The 19778-nt window shown below is 39.8% G+C and overlaps 1 protein-coding gene across 1 annotated transcript in view; it reads right to left on the bottom strand.

The window, feature by feature from the left end:
• Window positions 1-19778, bottom strand: part of lekr1 (leucine, glutamate and lysine rich 1) — a 162178-nt gene that overhangs the window by 130514 nt on the left and 11886 nt on the right. Inside the window, exons 2-4 of the mRNA XM_063047290.1 lie at window positions 10228-10442; window positions 4980-5099; window positions 4249-4424 (exon numbers count right to left, since the gene is read on the bottom strand). Of these exons, the coding sequence (XP_062903360.1) occupies window positions 4249-4424; window positions 4980-5099; window positions 10228-10442 (511 nt within the window). The remainder of the gene's footprint in view (window positions 1-4248; window positions 4425-4979; window positions 5100-10227; window positions 10443-19778) is intronic.

Raw genomic sequence — 19778 nt, 5'->3', positions numbered from 1 at the left:
TCCTGCCTAATATAAATTTCCTTCAGTTCATCCATTACCCTAGGTCCTTTGGCCACTATTATATCTGGGAGATTGTTTCTGTCTTCCCTAGTGAAGACAGATCCAAAGTACCAGTTCAACTCATCTGCCATTTCCTTGTTCCCCATAATAACACGCACCAAGTCTTTGGTTTGGAAATTTCCTTTTAAGTTTTTACTAGTCTGTAACTAGACATAGGCGCACCAAGTATACGGTTTCCTCTTTGCTTGTTTTCTATGTGTCCTGCGCATGCCCAGTAGGAGGAGATTCGTCTAAATATCCGTTTTAATGTAGACAGAGGTATTTTTAAAAACGCCTAGTGTGGACGCCTGTCGTTTTTACGCGAAACCGGCGTTTTCAAGATTATCCGGTCTAGTGTGGACGTAGCCCAAGTCCTTCTGCAGCCATTCTGCTTCCTCAACACTACCAGCCCCTCAAACGATCTTTGTATCGTCCACAAACTTGGCCAGAAAGCCATCAATTTCATTATCCAAATCATTGACATACAACATAAAAAGAAACAGTCCCAACACAGACCCCTGTGGACACCACTCTTTGCCTCCTGCCAATCAGCAAGTACCTATGCTAGTATCTTTCCTGTAATATTCTGGGCTCTAATCTTATTTAGCAGCCTTATGTGTGGCACCTCACCAAAGGCCTTCTAAAAATCCAACTACACAACACCCATTGATTCTTCTTTGTCAGTCCTGCTTGTTATTTCTTTGAAGAATTCCAACAGATTTGTCAGGCAAGATTTATCTTAAGGAAAGCATGATGACTTTCCCTATTTTGTTATGTGGCTCCAAGTACCCCAAAACCACATCCTTAATAATTGACTCCAACATCTTCCCAACCACTGTGTCAGGCTAGCTGGCCTATAATTTCCTTTCTTCTGTCTCTCTCTCTCTTCTTGAAGAATGGAGTTACATTTGTAATTTTCTTGTCCTCTGGAACCATGCCAGAATCTATTGATTCTTGAAAGATCATTACAGATGCCTCCACAATCTCTTCAGCTACTTCTTTTAGAACCCTGGGGTGTAGTAAATCAGGTCCAGGTGACTTGCCTACCTTCAGACTATTCAGTTTCCTAAGCACCATCTCCCTAGTAATAGCAACAGCACTCGCTTCAGCCCCTTGACATTCTCGAACTTCCGGCATAATGCTAGTGTCTTCAACAGTGAAAATTGATGCAAAATACTTATTCAGCTCGTCTGCCATTTCCTTGTCTCACATTACTATCTGTCCAGCATCATTTTCCAGTGGTTCAGTATCTATTCACACCTCTCTTTTATTCTTTATATATCTGAAAAATCACTTGGTATCATTTTTGATGTTATTGGCTAGCTTACCTTCATATTTCATCTTTTCCTTCCTTATGTTTTTTTTAGTTGACTCCCGTTTTAAAAAATTTCCCATCATCTAACTTCCCTCTAATTATTGCTATATTATATGCCCTGTCTCTTGCTTTTATGTTGGCTTTGACTTCACTTGTCATCCTGCCTTTAGAATACTTCCTCTTCTTTGGGATATATCTATCCTATGCCTTGCAAATTACTTCCAGAAACTCCAGCCTTTGCTGCTCTACCACCACCCCTGTGTCGTCTTCCAATCAGCTTTGGTCAGCCCCTCTCTTATGCTTCTATAATTCTCTTTACTCCACTGTAAAACCAATACATCTGACTTTAGTTTCTCCCTCTCAAATTGCAGGGTGAATTCCATAATATTATGAACACTGTTTCCTAAGGGTTCCTTTACCTTAAGCTCCTTAATTATATCCACTTCATTACACAACACCCAATCCAGAATTGCTGATCCCCTTGTAGGCTCAACCACAAGGTGCTCCAATAAGCTATCTCAGAGACAATCTACATATCCTCTCTTTTAGGATCCAATGTCACTTGATTTTTCCAATCAATCTGCATATTGAAATCCCCCATGACTGATGTAACATTGCCTTTTTAACATGCTTTTTCCACCTCCCACTGTAATTTGCAGACCACATCCTAGCTATTGTTCAGAGGCCTGTAAATAACTCCCATCAGAGTCTTCTTTCCCTTGCAGTTTCTTAACTCTTCCCACAAAGATGATACATCTTCCAATCCTATTTCACATCTTTTTAAAGATTTGATTTCATTTTTTATCAGGACAGCCACTCCTCCTCCTCTTGACTACCTACCTGTCCTTTCAATAGATTGCGTAACCTTGGTTATTAAACTCCCAACTACAATTGTCTTTCAGCCGTGACTCAGCCACAATATCGTAACTGCCAATCTTTAACTGTGCTACAAGATCATCTACCTTAGTTCGTATACTGCATGCAAATATAAAACCTTCAATTCTGTATCCATCACCCTTTTCAAATTTGTTCTCCTTTTACACTGCAACCCATCCCACTGACTGCAGTCTCACTCTCACTAAACACTATCTCTGCTTGTAAACCAACATGCCTATCCTCAACTCTATCACTCCTGTTCGCATCCCCCTGCCAAATTAGTTTAAACCCTCTTCAATAGCTCTAGCAAACCTGCCTGCAAGGATATTGGTCCCGCTCAGGTTCAGGCGTAGCCCGTCTTTGTTATACCTTCCCCAGAAGAGATCCCAATGATCCAGAAATCTGAAACCCTGCCCCATACATCAGCTCCTCAGCCACACATTCATCTGCTAAATCATCCTATTCTTTCCCTCACTGGCACCTGGCACAGGCAGCAAATCAGAGATAGTTATTGTGGAGGTCCTGCTTTTCAGATTTCTACCTAGCTCTCTAAATTCTCTCTTTAGGACCTTCTCTCTTTTCTTTCCTACGTTATTGGTACAAGACATCTGGTTCCTTAGAGATCATTAAGAGCACCAAATTTCCTGCTGTCCACCTGGCAGAGAATCTCACCTGGTCCCTCAACACCAGCTCCATAGCAAATAAAGCCCAGCAGCGTCTCTACTTTCTGTGAAGGCTGAGAAAAGTCCATCTCCCACCCTCACCCCCTATCCTCACCACATTCTACAGAGATTGTACTGAGAGATCCTGAGCAGCTGCATCATGGCCTGACTCGGAAATTGTACCATCTCGGATCGCAAAACCCTGCAGCGGATAGTGAGGTTAGCTGAGAAGATCATCGGGGTCTCTCTTCCTGCCATCACAGACATTTACATCACACACTGCATCCGTAAAGCAAACAGCATTATGAAGGACCCCACGCACCCCTCATATAAACTCTTCTCCCTCCTGCCATCTGGAAAAAGGCACCGAAGCATTTGGACTTTCACGACCAGGCTATGTAACAGTTTCTTCCCCCAAGCCATCAGACTTCTCAATACCCAGAGCCTGGACTGACACCAACCTACTGCCCTTTACTGTGCCTACTGTCTTGTTTATTATTTGTTATTATTTATGGTAGTGCCTGCACTGTTTTGTGCACTTAATGCAGTCCTGGATAGGTCTGTAGTCTAGTGTAGTTTTCGTGCTTTTTCTTACGTAGTTCAGTGTAGTTTTGTATTGTTTCATGTAGCACCATGGTCCTGGAAAACGTTGTCTCATTTTTACTGTGTTCTGTACCAGCAGTTATGGTTGAAATGACAATAAAAAGTGACTTGACTTGACTTAACTCGGATGCTCACCCTCCCCCTTTAGACATCCCTGACCCTGAAACCGGGCAGGCAACATACCATCTGGGTCTCTGTATTACATCCACAGATCTTCCTATCTGCTCCTCTATCTATGGAATCTCCTACTACTACTGCATCCTCCTCTGCTTCCTTCCCTTCAGAGCCACAGCACCAGACTCAGCACCAGAGACCCGTTCGCAGCAGCTACCCCCTGTAAATTACACATTGTAAGTCTCAAGGCTACGCAGTCACGTGTCACTCTAATCATTATCAGACTTTTCATCAACAGCATGCAGATTAGTGCTCTTTTTGAAACTGCAACTTGACTTTTTTTTCTTTTTCTCCTCCCAGTACAGTCCACTTATTTTTGTCTGCCCAACATACTCTTTGCAGTTTCAATAACAAAAAGATTATCACATTTCCCAATTGAAGAAAAGTGATTAAATCCAGCATATGCACAAGCAACTCCCAAGGGTATATTTTCTAATCCAAAATTATCATTTTGTGTCCAAGTTTTGTTTAATTTCACTAATGAAATATGGTATAAAATCCCTTCTATTTACTGTCAGTTATTAGTAGTCCAGGAACCTTCTTTTAATCATTTTGAACCAATAACAGCATTATACTCACCCATCTGTATGGAACTGTTGGTGACCTTCAGACATCGTGCCAACGTTTTGCTGAAAGGGTCCCAGATCATCAAATTGCCCCTTACATCTTCCTTAAGCATGGTTAGCTCCGTCCTTATTCCCTGAAGAAAAGTGGCTGCTTGCTTCACAATGTGCCCTTGCTGCTTTGCTCTTTCTCTGTGAAGTGTGATATTGATTTAGATCAAAGACAATTCCTTTCTGTTAATTTACTCATGCCAGATTTTAACGTGGTGCTAATTTAAACTCAATGGCATAAATGCAATGGGGTCAAATAGTCAGTCCAATGGAATTCATCACTTCCAATTTAAACAAACCTCAATCTGAATATCTTCAAAATAAAGATATAGCTGTGTCAATACAACAAAAATACAGCATGTCCATGAACTCACACAATGATTTTGCCTTTGTGAAGGAAACTGCTACTTTTAATTATTTGTGACGCTATAAACAGGCGATGTGTCACCTGTTGTTTGATCCTCTTTATACACTGTTAAGCAAAAAATTCGCATGGTCGCTGGGACACTATAATTGCTTGAAAGATTCAGAACAGCCAGTTGTTAACCGTCTGCTGCCTTTATTCCTATCATGCCACCCTGATGAATTATTCACATGCCAAAGATTTTCCAAGCAACATAATTATACTGTGGATTTCAGTGATGTTTTAATTTCCAATATTTCATTAACTACATGCAGCTTTACTGATTTCTTTACCTGTAAAGTTTTAGTTGGCTCTGTGCTTCTCTTAGCTGGTCTGAAACACCTTCCATTTGCAGAAATGTGTCTTCCAGTTCTTTCTGTTTAGCTGCAAGTTGCCCATTCAAAAAGTTCAAACTGAAAAATATGAGAAATGTGAATGAAATAGAGAACGAAGAGATATTTTGAACAAAAAGAATGGCTGCAATTTTTATATAAACTTAAATATTTACTTTTATTTATTTAGAGATACAGCATGGAGCAGCCCTTTGATCTGCACCATAAAGTAACCCTTACAAACCTGATTTAACCCTCAACTAATCACAGGAAAACTTACAATGACCAATTAACCTACCTGGTACATCTTTGGAGAGAGAAATGCCAAGCGATAGGTGAAACTTGGAGGGGGAGGGATGAAGCAAAGAGCTGGAAGTTGATTGTTGAAAGAGACAGAAGGCCATGGAAGAAAAAAGAAAGGGGGTGCCAGAACAAGTGGAATCTCCCAGTGGCCACCCATTTTAATTCCACTTCCCATTTCCATTCCAATATGTCCATCCATGGCCTCCTCCACTGCCTGGATAAAGCCATACTTAGTTTGGAGGAACAACACCTTATATTCCGTTTGAGTAGCCTACAACCTGATGGCATGAACATCGATTTCTCAAACTTCCAGTAATGCCTCCACCTCCCCCCACCCCACTTCATCATTTCCCATCTCCTTGTCTCTCTCTCATATTATCTCCTTGCCCACCCATCGCCTCCTCTGGTGCTCCCTCCCCCACAACTTCCTTCTTTCTTCCATGACCTTCTGTCTCTTTCACCAGTCAACTTCCTTGCTCTGCTCTATCCCTCCTGCTCCAAGTTTCACCTATTGCCTAGCCTTCTCTCTCCCTTCCCGCCACCTCTCAAATCTATCCTCAGCTTTTTTTCTCCAATCCTGGCGAAAGGTTTTGGCCCGAAATGTCGACGCTACTTTTTTCCATAGATGCTGCCTGGCTTGATGAGTTTCTCCAGCATTTTGTGTGTTGCTCAGATTTCCAGCATCTGCAGACTTTCTCTTGTTTATGAATCAACACTCAATAGTTTTCAGCAGCGACTTTGAGTTATTTAAGCAATCTGAGAGAAAATTCGGTGAATTTTTCCTGAGTCTGGTTGAATTTTCCTTTCTTCTTAGGATATGAACTGGGGAGGATTGTGTCCAAAGTTGAACATCTAATGATACAATGAGCATGGATACTTTGTAAGTTTTATATGTACAGTTTCATGAATAGTTATTGTATCAAAAATTTGCAAAATTTATAATTTGAATGTCTACTGATCTCTGGAGTCCAAAAATCAACTTCTGCCTTGAGATTGTAATCCTGTAAGAAATGAGTCTTTAGTCTCATCAGATTATTATGTTGGGTGTATTATATTGTTGATTGTTTCAAAGTGAAAAAGACTCGAGTATCAAGACTAATACACTTAAATAGATTATAAGATTTGTCTTTCTTCTTAAAACACATTCATTTAATAATTTAAAACACTTACTTATACTCTGAGATACCTACATTTCTGAGTGTACACCTCACACTGAGCATCAGCAAGATCAAGGACCTGGTTATGGACTTGAGGAAGGGGAAGTCAGGAGGACAAACTCCAGTCATCATTGAGCATTCAGCAGTGGAAAGGGGGAGCAGCTTCGAGTTCCTGGGTGTTAACACGCTATGAAGGTATATTCTGGGTCCATCACATTGATCTAGTCATGAAGAAGGCACACCAGAGGCTCTACTTAATTATAAATTTGAGGAGATTTAGTATGTTGTCAAAGACTCTTACAAACCTCTACAGATCTACAGTAGAGAGCAGCACAGCCTGGCATGAAGGCTCCAATACACAGGATCGCAAATGGCTGCACAGAGTTGTAGACTCAGCTAATTTCCTCATAGGCACAGCCCTTCCTACCATTGGGGTCATCCTCAAGAGGTGATGCCTTAAGGTAGCATCCATCGCTAAGGACCCTCACCTTCTGGGACGTGCCTTCTTCTCATTACTACCACTAGAGAAGAGGTACAGGTGCTCAAAGACAAACACTAAACAATTTAGAACAGCTTCTTCCTCTCTACCATTAGAGTTCTAAATGGTCCATGAACTCCTGAAAACTAGTTTGTTATTCCTTTTTTGCTGTATGTATTTACTTCATAACTTACAGTATTTTTGGTTTGCCCTTACTGCTGCCGCAAAACAACAAATTTCATGTCTAGTAAGTCAGTGATAATAAATCCGACTCTGATAATGAGGGCTTGGTTGCGCTTCGATGAAATTAAGTATTTTTTCCTTTACATGTAGCCCAAAACATCTATTCATATCTAAAAAACATAGTGCAGTACAACAAATTTCTGAAGTCAATACAATTAGTGAGAGGCTTATTAAATTTATTATTTTAACAGCTTTACAAATATCGACACAAAGCATATTTAAAACCGGTGATATTCAATCGGTTCTGTGTGCCCTTCTTCATGAATCACTGGGAATTAACATGCATGTACAACAAGCAAATAAAAAGAAAATACATTTGTCTATATTGCAAAGGGGTCTGAATTCAAGGGCAGAAAGATCCTGCTCCAAATACTGATCAGCAAGACGGTGGAAACTTATCTAGAGTAATTAAGGTAATTCATGACCTTAATGAAAAGGCTTGAACAGGTTGGAGAGCTGAATACAAATCCAGTCTGCCTAAACGAAGGAGGATATACTTGCAACAGTGGCAGTGCCTCAAAGGTTCAGTAAGTTAATTCTGGGCTTGCTGGATTTGTTGCACAAAGGGAAATTAGGTACACCAGGACTCAGCTTTTTAGAGATTAGAAGAATAAAAAGTGATATCATTAAAACATACAACAATCTCACAGGTCTAGATGTAGAAGATGAAGAGCAATGTTTCTCTCACTGGAGTGTCTAAAATGGGACTCACTATTTCAAATTAAGGGGCCAGATGATAAGAATTTTTCACATAGAGAACCCGTGGAATTCTCTACTTGAGAAGATCATTGATTACTTAAAGAGTTTGACAAATCATTCCATTGAACTACATGACACCACTGAATGTTCGAAGACCTTTTCTGGAAGGAAGTAATCACATGGATGTCCTAAAAATTTGAGGTCAGAGGACGCAGACACCCAAAATTACTGCTGTAGACAGAGCAAATATATTTATGACTAAATTTGATGTGCTAATTCACAAAATAAGTTTAGTCTGTAATGTGAATCAGTCACAATAATGTAACATAATTTAACTAAAGGTTTGTTTCCATAAACTGTCCTTTTAATTTCAAAATTAATGACAGTTTGTACTTTACATTTGAACAGTTTTTTTTCTGATTACTGGCTCGTGTTTGTATTAATACCTGCTATGCACATAATTCCATAACTCCTGTCCCTAGCAGGAGGATAAATAGTGAGTGTTTTGAAAAGATAACCACATGGATTGATGAGGGTCATGTAGCAGAAATTATTTACACAGTTTTTAGCAAGGCCTTTGACAAGGTCCTGCAGATCCAGGTTAGATCACAGGATGCACTATCTGATTGGATACAAAATTGGCTCGGAGGTAGGAACACAAAGTGATAGTGCAGAGTACTTTTTTCCATATTGGAGGCCTGACATCAGTAGTGCATCACAGAGGTCAGTACTAGATCCACAAATGTTTGCTATCTATGTATGTACAGTATCTGAAATACATCTTATGGAAATGTTTGTTTGATGGTGAAATTCAATAAAAAAAAAATTACAAAAAAAGTAAATGACAAGGTTAGCAAGTCTGCAGATGAAACCAAAATATGGTGGGATAGTTGGTATTTAAGATTACAATAAGATCCAGATCAACTGGGACAGTAGGCGAATGAATGACATTTGGAATTTAACTCGGACAATTGCAATGTGTTGTATTGTGGGAATTAAGTCAGAGCATAAATTACACAATAAATGGCAGGGCCGTGGATTGTGTTGTTGAACACAAATCTGGAGGTCACGACACAGTTTTACTGTGGGTGGTAAAACAGTTAACACAGGGTGGCGAAGTAGATGTCTGGCTTGATTGGCCTCAACAATCGAACTGAATAGAAGAGCTGAGACATTATATTGCAGTTGTATAAGGCTGTATATGATCCCATTTGGAGTACTGTGTGCAAATCTGCTAACCTAGCTATATGAAGGTTATGAATACTCTGGAAGATGTTGCCAGGATTGGAGGACTTGAGTTATAAAGGAGAGATTGGATAGGCTGGGGTCGTTTTACTGGAGCAGAGGAGGCTGAAAGGTGATCTTATAAGAATATATAAAATTATAAGGGTTATGTATTAGGTGAACAGTCACAGTCATTTTTACAGGTAGGAGAATCTAAGATTAGAAGGTATAGGTTTAAGTTGAGGGGGGAAAGATTTAAAGGGGACTTGAAAACAACTTCATACAGAGAGTGATGGGTATATGAAGTGAGATACTAAAAGAAGTGGTAGAGGTGACTAAAATTACTATTCTTAAAATAATTTTAGACACATACATTAGTAGAGGGCTATGGGCCAAACATAAGCAAATGGGACTAGCTATGGTAAGCATCCTGGTCAACATGGATGAGATGGGCAGAAGGGCCTGTTTGCATGCTGAGTAATTCTAGGGCTTTTAAAAAGGTTCTGATAACCTACTCTATATATGCCTCTTATAATTTTATGTACCTCAGTCAGGTCACTTGTCAGACTGCTTCCTTCCCTGGAAAACAAGCCCATATTTAGTGAGTTATCAAGTTCAGAAAGTAGATTTTAGTGAAGGCATAATCTCATGATCAACAGAAAATAACTAAGGCTTATGTGTTTTTCTAATGAGAGTAATTTTTTTAAAATATTATTTATATCATTTAGAATTGTTTTGACCTTTGTGACTTTGTAAAGGCAATATCCCTTCCCTTAATAGAATGCCTGTTTAAATGCAATGCAAACAAATGGTCAAATTTTGCAAACCTGGATGATGAATGTCAGTTACCAAATATTTCGTACAAGTATGAAATGAATTAAGCAGAGGCAGTCAAAGTTATCCTATAAAAATTATCATTTGTCATTCCCAAAGAAACTGCAACATTGATGGAAATTATGAGCAGTACAGGTTTATCTGCTGGGTCAAGGACAACACAAGGAACTTTAGAGAAAAAGGGAAAAATTAAAACAATACAATTCTAAGGCATGAATTGTTATGCCACAACTATCTTATTTGTAAATTAGAAAATAAACTATGTACCAACCTTTCTTTCTTCTCATGATTATCATTTTTCAGTTGTGCCATACACTGATTTATTGAACAAAGCTCTCTTTGCAGTGTTTTTTCCCGGGCTACACTGCCACGGTAAAATTCCAATTCTGCTTCCATTGCTTTTAGTTTTTCTTCCATTAATTTCATTTCATGATGTATCAGATAACTAACTCCACAATATTTACAAACTGTCTCATTCTGGGGCATCTAAAGTAAACAAAAGACGGGCATCAAAGATTACTATATAAAAAACATAAGTGATAAAGCTTATAAACATGTAACTCATCAAAATATGTAAGAATCAGTAGAATAAACTCTACATATAACTTTTCCACAGAAAATATTGGTGCACCTGCTAATAAGCAAGCTGTTATAGTTGTTACTCTATAGGTTTGTTGCGTATGCTCACAAGAAAATGAATCTCAAGAGTTATATATGGTGATACATACCTACTTTTAACTTTGAGCCTTTGTAACATTTGTACTATATGGGTATAGTGGTGCAGTAGTTAAATTACTAGCCAGTGGTGGATACCGAAAGTAAGAGTGACTAGCACTACCTACCACACTACCACACTAGATGCTTCACCGCCACTGTTTTGACAAACTGCGAAAAGGAGAGCTTAACATGTCTCTCCTTGCCAGTACACAGCCTCTCCAAAAGCAAGCCTTATGTAGTGCCTCATCACTGGCGACACATGGAAGCTGAACTCATTTTGGACTCAGGCTGAACTACAGAGAGCAGGGAGGAGGTCGGGCCCCTTCACACATAGCATGTAGGCCCACCAGTGTGTGGACACACCCTAGTACTTGTGAACTTGATCCCCAGCTATGGGTAAATAGCCCCACCGCCTTGTCGGCAGCCTCAGGAGAGATGAAGGCTACAGGGAGCAAATCCAGAGTGGAGCCCCTATGGCTGTTGGACATCATTGAACATCCTTCTGGCAGCTCCTGCAGCCAAACTGGTGCCAAATGTATTGCTTCATAAGCTTTCCTTTGGACTACACTGGTCAGGCCGAGAGGGGGATCTTGACAACTGGCCACCTCAGGATCTCAGCACCTTCCTGCCAGGCTTGTGATGATGATCATAATCACCAATTGTCATTCGAGACAGCCAGATGCCAACCACCAATTAATTTACTGGTGTAGCAGCCAGATTTCTGGACCTTTTATCCAAACCCCACAATGGCAGCCGGAGAATTTAGATACAAATAATTTTAAAATTCTGTAATTTAAAATGAAAGCTAGCTTCGATAATGGTAGACATGAAATTGTTATAAAATCTCTTCCGATTTATTAATGTCCTTCAAGAAAGAAATCTGCTATATTTATCCAGTCTGTGACTTCTCAGCTGTCAATAACTCCTAATTGGAGAAATTTGGAAAGACAGTCAGTGATGTGCCGGAAAAACTCCTAGTGACTTCTTGCACAGTAGAAGTCAGGGTCACCTCGATCTCAGAATCTTTTCAGACCGTCTCTGCTAAAATATGCCACATATTTGACGATGCAGCTCGTGCCAGATTACAGAAGTTAAGAAAAACTCAAGTGAAGCAAGGAATATTTTAGTTTTTGATAAATGCACCTTTATAGTCGTATTTGAAGGAGCATTTGACTGTACACAAGGCATTTATAGTTGCTAGAATTCATCATAGCCACTCATGCTCTCCCTGATATCTCAGTGGTAATTTCCTGGCACAAATGCGACCTATTTTGCAACATTTTGCATTTTGCAGGATTTCTTCCAGCACTGGTCCAACCATGTGGAAACCACAGCAAAGAAAACTAACTAATGCCTATAAATTCCTCAGGAGGCTAAATACATTTGGCATGTTCTCGTCGGCCCTCATCAATTTTTAATCAATGCATCATAGAAAGCATCCTATATGGATGCATAGCAGCTTGTCATGGCACCTACTCTGCATGTGACCACAAGAAACTGCAGAGAGTTGTGGACACATCACAGACACCACCCTCCCCACTAAAGACTCTGACTATACTTCCTGCTGCTTCAGTAAAGCAGCCAGCATAATCAGGGACCGCACACACCCTGGGCATTCTCTCTTCTCCCCTCTTTATTTTCTTTACTTATTGAGATACAGCACAGAATAGACCCTTCAAAATGCACCGCCAACAATCTCCGATTTAAACCTAGCTTAATCATGGGACAACTTACAATGACCAATTAACCTACAAATCAGTACGTCTTTGGACTGTGGGAGGAAACCCACCTGGTCACAGGAAGAACATACAAACTCCTTATAGACAGCAGAGGTAAAGAACCTGGGTCACTGGTACTTTAAAGTGTTGTGCTAACCAGTTAGCTACCATGTACCCTCTTTCATTAGGCAGAAGATATAAAAGCTTGGAAGTATGTACCACTAGGCTCAAAGACAATTTCTACCCCACTGCTTTAAGACTATAGAATGGTTCTGTAATATAAGATAGATTCTTGACCTCACAATCTACCCCATTATGATCTTGCACTTTATTATTTATCTGCACGGCACTTTTTCTATAGCCATTACTCTTTATTCTGCATTGTTATTGTTTTACCTCGTTCTAACTCAATGCACTGTGTAATGATTTGAACTGAATGAATGATATGTACGACAAGTTTTTCCACTGTATTTTGGTATATATGACAAAAAATAAATATTCCAAAACTTGGGCTCACTGTGCTAATGTAATTTTCATCTTTACCAAGCCTTCATTTTGGATGTTACACCAACAAATTTCTAGTTCTAAGTGTTTCAGTAACGCAGTTCCTCAGCAAACCAAATTAATAATAATTAAATGCCATTTTCCCACCTTTCTCTCACCCTTATTAAGATAGAGAAAGAAGAAAGAAACTGGGGGATTAGAGGATCCTGAGCCACTGCTAGCAGGAGATAAGAGGTTAGCAAAGTGGAGTGGATGAGTCAAGCTGTTTTTGATTCATCTACCTCCCTCCCCAGTTAATCTCTCATCTCCAATCTGCCCTTACTCTTTGAGATCCTCAAGTGTGCTGTGACTTTCCAGATCTCAACCATCTATCCTTCAGTACCTTTTTTTGAATACCTCTTGTCCATTTTCCATTTAGAACAAAACATTGAAATTACTCCAGCAAAAATCATCATGTGTCTGTGATCATGACATTTTATTTCTTCTTCTGCTCCCAAACTCTGTATTGGATTTGTCTGGCATGATTTCTCATGTTCTCTTCCATTGACTCTCTTCCTTTAGATAATTCTGTGGAGTTTCCTGATCCATTTTTAGATATGTGACAGTCAGTATATCTCTACCAATACCGTTGCCTTCATTTCACGGACAGTCAGTCGTTCTGAATCAAAAGGATACAATGATGGGCAACTCCCATTACTTATCGCCTCTTGATGCAATCTTCCTGGTGAATAACCCAATAGTTTAACATCCAAAATAAAAGCAACGGAACCCACAACATTTATGATCTATTCATCTTAAAAGCTTTGATGCCCTTTTCTTCAAGATTATTCATATTATCATGCCAATATTACCCTGGAACAAGAACTGGTGTACTCCTTTAAACCACGCCATTTTAAAAAAGCACATTGCGCTTACCACAAGCTGTGTGTAGAACTGAGACTCTTCATCAAGACTGGAGAGCCTTCAACCAGTCCTGTTGAAAGGTCTCGGCCTGAAATGTCGACTGTTTATTCATTTCCGTAGATGCTGCCTGACCTGTTGAGTTCCTTCAGCATTTTGTGTCTGTCGCTCTGAATTCTGCTCAACCCAGAGGCCAGCCAAACACACATTAGCACATTACTTTCTTCCAGTAACTCCCTTATAGGCAAGAGACATGAGAAGTTAATTTCTTCCTCACACACTGGGGACATGATAAACACCCTAACACCATTTAAAATATAGTTTATCAAACTGTTTAAATGTTAAGATCCTCAAGCAGTACATTTGTTCAAAAAAGTTCAGTACTTTAGTAAACTCAAAATTAAAAATAAGGAAAAGAATATTTAGCATATCTAACTCATGATTACATTTCAATTTGCTTTCTTGATAAATATAATTTTTCCATTCACCCAGAATCATATAATCTGTGACTTGCTGCACCACTCCCTGTTAAATCAGAAATCTTCAGACAAGTCCTAAAACACAACAACCTATACAGATGAAGACGTAGCAGTATGCAAGGAAAGAATACTGCAATGACACAATGACACAGCCAAAGCTTCTCTCTTAATCAATGCCACTAAGTCAAACTATTAGCTCAACTATTCCAATCTGGTTTGTGGACCTTGATTTGTACACACAGACTCTCATACTTTTCTCTATTATTACAGTGATTACAATTCAAAAGCATTTCTTTGCCTGAGAAACACCTGGGAAAATGTTGAAAACAGTCAGTAGGGCAGGCAGTATTGTGGAAAAAGAAACAGAAAAACAGAGTTAACTTGTTAGGTTGAAGAATCTTTGTCAGAGTTAGAAAAGAGGGAAAACAAATTGATTCTACATTACACTTAAAGTAGGGGAAGCATAGGTAGATCAAATAAAGAGAATATCTTAGATAATGTGAGGCCAGGGCTGCTCTGGAGATAGGCTGGAAAAGAGTATGAAGTTGTCAGGTTGATATTTTAATTTGGAGTGTCAAGAGTGATAAAGTAAGCAAAGAAACATTAAAGCTGCAAAATGGAGAGTGGTAGAAAAAGTCCCAACAAGTCAGGCTAGAAAAAAAAAGCTAATATTACAGAATTTCATCAACTGTCTATACCCAAGTCACTCTATTGGAAATATCCCTGCCTCACACTCTGTACAATTTAAAACAAACTTGTTTTCTCTCTTTCCTAGTTCATCAACCAGAATTCTGCTTCTTTTTTCACAGATACTGTCACATACTTCCAGCATATGTTATTTTAATAAACATTTGAGGCACCGTGACTATGTGAAATGCACCATGTAAATAATTGCCAACTTAGAACTTTAATTTTTAATGATACAATCTGAAAACAACTTTCTTCATTTCAATCACAGGTCTCTTAAAAAGTCAAATATTCACTTAAATATAAATGTCAGCTACAGTATTTCTTAATTAGATTAGGTATTAGAAGAATTCCCCTGAACAGGCATAAGTCCCCTTCCTTACTATTTTGACTACCTTTGTTTGTGTGAATGAAGATCGATGGCTACATTCAGAATTTTTTTTCACTAAACTTGCCACACCTACGTTCTCACTTGCCAGGTTCTCCAAAATGCTTATTAAAAAAAAATTTAGTTTCTAGAAATATGAAATAAAAACAGAAAAAATTTAAACAATCAGCATTTCAGAATCAAAGGTTCAAGTTCAAAGTAAATTTTATTATCCAAATACAAATGTACATATATGTCACCATATAAACTCAATAATTCATTTTCTTATGGGCAGAAATCAGCAAATCTATAGAATAGTAACTATAACAGGATCAATGAAAGATCAACCAGAGTGCAGAAGACAACTGTGCAAATGTAATATAAATAAATAGCAATAAATAATGAGAACATGAGATAATGAGAAAAAGAGTCCTTGAAAGCGAGATCATTGGTTGTGGGAACTTCTCAATGATGAGGCAAGTGAAGTTGAGTGAAGCTATCTCCTTTGGTTCAGGAGCCTGATGGTTGTTGGGTAGTAACTGTTCCTGAACCTGGTGGTGTGAGTCTTGAAGTTTCTGAACCTTCTCTGATGGCAGCAGTCGGAAGAATGCAGGTCTTGGCTGGTGAAGATCCTTGATGATGGATGCTGCTTTCCTGTGACAGCATTTCATGTAGATGTGCTCAGTGGTGGGGAGGGTTTTATGCATGATGTACTGAGCCAAATCCACTACCATTTGTAGGATTTTGTAGGTATGTTTCCAACACCGGGCTGTGAAGCAGCCAGTCAATATACTTTCCACCACACATCTTTAGAAATTTGTCAAAGTTTTAGATGTAATGCCAAATCTCTGCAAACTCCTAAGGAAGTAGAGGACAGGTGCTCTGAAAAAATAATACCAAGGAATTTGAAGTTGCTAACCCACTCCACCTTTGATCCTCAGATGAGGACTGGCTCATGGACCTCTGGGCCTGAAGTCTACAATCAGTTTCTTGCTGACACCGAGTGAGAGGTTGTTGCAATTACACCACTCAGCCAGATTTGCAAACCCCTTCCTATATGTTGTTTCATCACGTTTGACTCAGTCCCTGACAGTGGTTTCATCAGCAAGCATTGAATATGGCATTGGAGCTATGCTTAGCCACAATCATATGTGCAAAGCAAGCAGAGGAGGGGCTACACACATAGCTCTGAGGTTCACCTGTGCTAATGGAGATTGTAGAGGAGATGTTGTTGCTAATCTGCACTGACTGGGGTAGACAAGTGAGGAAATCCAGGATCCAATTGCACAAGGAGGTACTGAGGCCAAGGTTTGGGAGCTTATTGATTAGTTTTGAGGGGATGATAGTATTGAATGCAGAGCTGTAGTCAATAAAGAGCATCCTTATGTATGCATTTTTGCTGTCCAGGTATTCCAGGATTAAGTGAAGAGCCAATGAGATGGTATCTGCTGTGGACCTGTTGCTCTGGTAGGCAAATTGGAGTGGATCCAAGTTGCCTGTCAGGCAAGAGCTGACGTATTTCATCACCATCCTCTCAAAGTACATCATCACTGTGGATGCAAGGGCAACTGGGAGATGGTTATTGAGCCAGGTTGCTACGCTCTTCTTGGGCACCAGTATAATTCAAGCCTGTTGAAGCAAGAGGTTAAAGATCTCAGTAAACACACAGATCTTTAGTACGTGGCCAGGTTTATTATCACTGACATTTGTTTTGCAGCAGCAGTACAGTGCAATACATAAACAATACTGAGTTCCAACAAGAAACGTCTTTTAAAATTTTTAAATTTTAAAAGAGAGCAAAATTCATGGCTTCATGGACCATTCATAAATCTGATGGTGGAGGGGAAGAAGCTGTTCTTGAAGTGTTGAGTATGCATCTTCAAACTCCTGTGCCTCCTCCTTAATTGTAGAAATGAGAAGAGGGCATGTCGTGGATGGTGAGGGTATTTAATAATAAATGCCACCTTCTTGAGGGACTGCCATTTGAAGATGTCCTTGATGGTGGGGATGGTGGTGCTTGAGATGGAGCTGGCTGAGCTGCAACCATCTGCAGCTTTTATGATCCTGTGCATGGGAGTCTCCATAACAGACAGTGATACAACCAGCCAGAATGCTCTCTGTGCTACATCTGTGAGAATTTGTCAGCGTCCATGGTGACAAACCAAATCTCCTCAAACTCCTAATGAAGTAGAACTGCTGGTGTGCCTTCTTCATAAACGCATCAATTTTTTAGGCCCAGGAAAGATCCTCTGAGATGTTGATGCCCAGGAATTTGAAGCTGCTCACCATTGCTGACCCCTTGTGAATACTTGTGTCTGTTCTCCTGATTTCCCCTTCCTGAAGTTCACAAACAATTTCTTGTTCTTACTGACGTTGAATGCATGATTGTTGTTGCGACACCACTCAACCAGCCTATCCATCTCACCATTAAGATTCTATGGAAATGAATCTCCAGAGCCACTTTCTTCATAATCCTAGAATGCATTTCATCAAGACCTGGAGATATATAGCCATTCAACCCTATTAATTTTTCCAATGCCAGTCTTTATTTGTGTGTAGGCCTTCACTATTACCAGGAGGTTTTACATGAAGTCACACAGAAATATTTCTTTAATTTCAACACAATTTCTCATGTGCGCATCTATGAGAGGCTCACATTAACTTTTGGTTTTCCTTTCAATTTTATATACATGCAGAAGATTTTGCAAACCGTTTTCATGATTGTTACTTGCCAGCTCTCAAATTCTTCTTTTGCCTTCCTTATCAACGCTTTTGTTATCTCTAGTTGAATTTAGAAATATTCAAAATTCCCAGGCTTCCTACCATTTTTGGCAAAATTATAAACTCATTCAAGGTAACACTGAGCCGTAACCTCAGTTTTAGCTGTTTTTCAGTGTTTGTTTTGGGCTCATGGAATGGTTTTGGAGACAAAGAGAGTTAGAGAACATCTTAGGGTTTAAGAACATGGATGTTGGGGAATCAGAGAAGAGACTACAGTCTTAAGTCTCCATTCCATGTTCAAAGGACAGCAACATGGATATCGACCGGGCCAGAAAGTCTGGCTGGATGTTGGGTCAGCAGATCAGCACAGATGGATGCTGGCGGCCTCCCCAGGATCAGCACAGATGGATGCTGGTGGCCTCCCCAGGATCAGCACAGATGGATGCTGGTGGCCTCCCCAGGATCAGCACAGATGGATGCTGGTGGCCTCCCCAGGATCAGCAGGTTGTCGATGGGTTCCAGAGTCAGAATTCCATGCAGGCAGAAGGAATGAGCTCCAATTAGCCCTTGGGTTCACAAATCAATGGCCAGAGTTTGAGGCCTAGTGTTCAGGATCCTGTCATTGGCAAATCCAGATTTTGGGGCCTGGTGTTTGATGACTGACATGTCCTGGGATTAATGCAAACAATCAAGGCCTGAGGGTTAATTCAGAAATCCAGAAGTCAAGGCCCATTGGCTGGGGCCTTGGATCTGCAAATCACAGGGGTAGTTGAAAGCCCAATGTCTGCGTGCCCAAGTCCAAATCTGAACCTGTTGGATGCCAAAGAAGATAGCCTGTTTTGCGGTTAAAGGACTGTGTATGTGCATGGGTGGGATGGGGGAATGGGCTTGTTTTGCTGTTGTTGTTTTATTGCTCATTGTGCTCTGTGTTGTTCTGCTGAGCACTGGGGCATGCTAAGTTGGCGCCAGAACGAATGGTGACACACCCCTTGGGTGTGTTGGTTGTTAATGTAAACAACGCATTTCACTGATGTCCTGGTGAAGAGTCTCGGTCCAAAACGCTAACCGTTTACTCTTTTCCATAGATGCTGTCTGGTCTGCTGAGTTGCTCCAGCGTTTTGTGGACGTTGCTTGGGTTTCCAGCATCTGCAGATTTTCTCATTTCGACACATTTCGCTGATTGTTCCGATGTATATGTGATAAACTTGAATCCAGTATCTTGAACTTTTCCCTTTCATTTAACACTATCTTTAACTTGTTTTGACAGCCATGACTGAATCTCCTTTCCAGTTTCATAATGTCTTGCTTTAAAAGAGATATACAATATATTCCATATAAACTTTAATCCTTTGTAAGTTAGCCATTATCGGTTTACTGTTACATTTTTAAAATTTGTTTCTGTAATCTACCATAGCCAACTCACTTCTTATATCATCATAGTTTGCTTTATTCAGATTTAAGACTTGTTTCCAAATAACAATAACAGGAGGTGTGTCCTCAGCTCTAGATGTGCAAAAGAGCACTCACAAGAGCAGAAACAAAGAAGAAAAATGGGAAGTGACTGGTGAAACACACACACACGCACACACAAAATCCTCTTTTTCTCCAGCTGCTTGCTTACATTATTCAAATTCTTGCGTGCTTTGGGTCCCAATAATCCGTACAACTCAAGCTCAGCTCAAACACACAGATAGACAAACATAGAGAGGCAGGAAAATTACAAAACAAT

This window comes from Mobula hypostoma, chromosome 4 (assembly GCF_963921235.1).
Source record: "Mobula hypostoma chromosome 4, sMobHyp1.1, whole genome shotgun sequence".
NCBI classification, from domain to species: domain Eukaryota; kingdom Metazoa; phylum Chordata; class Chondrichthyes; order Myliobatiformes; family Myliobatidae; genus Mobula; species Mobula hypostoma.
Note: the sequence above shows the minus strand (reverse complement) of the source record. Positions and strands in the feature narration are given on the sequence as shown.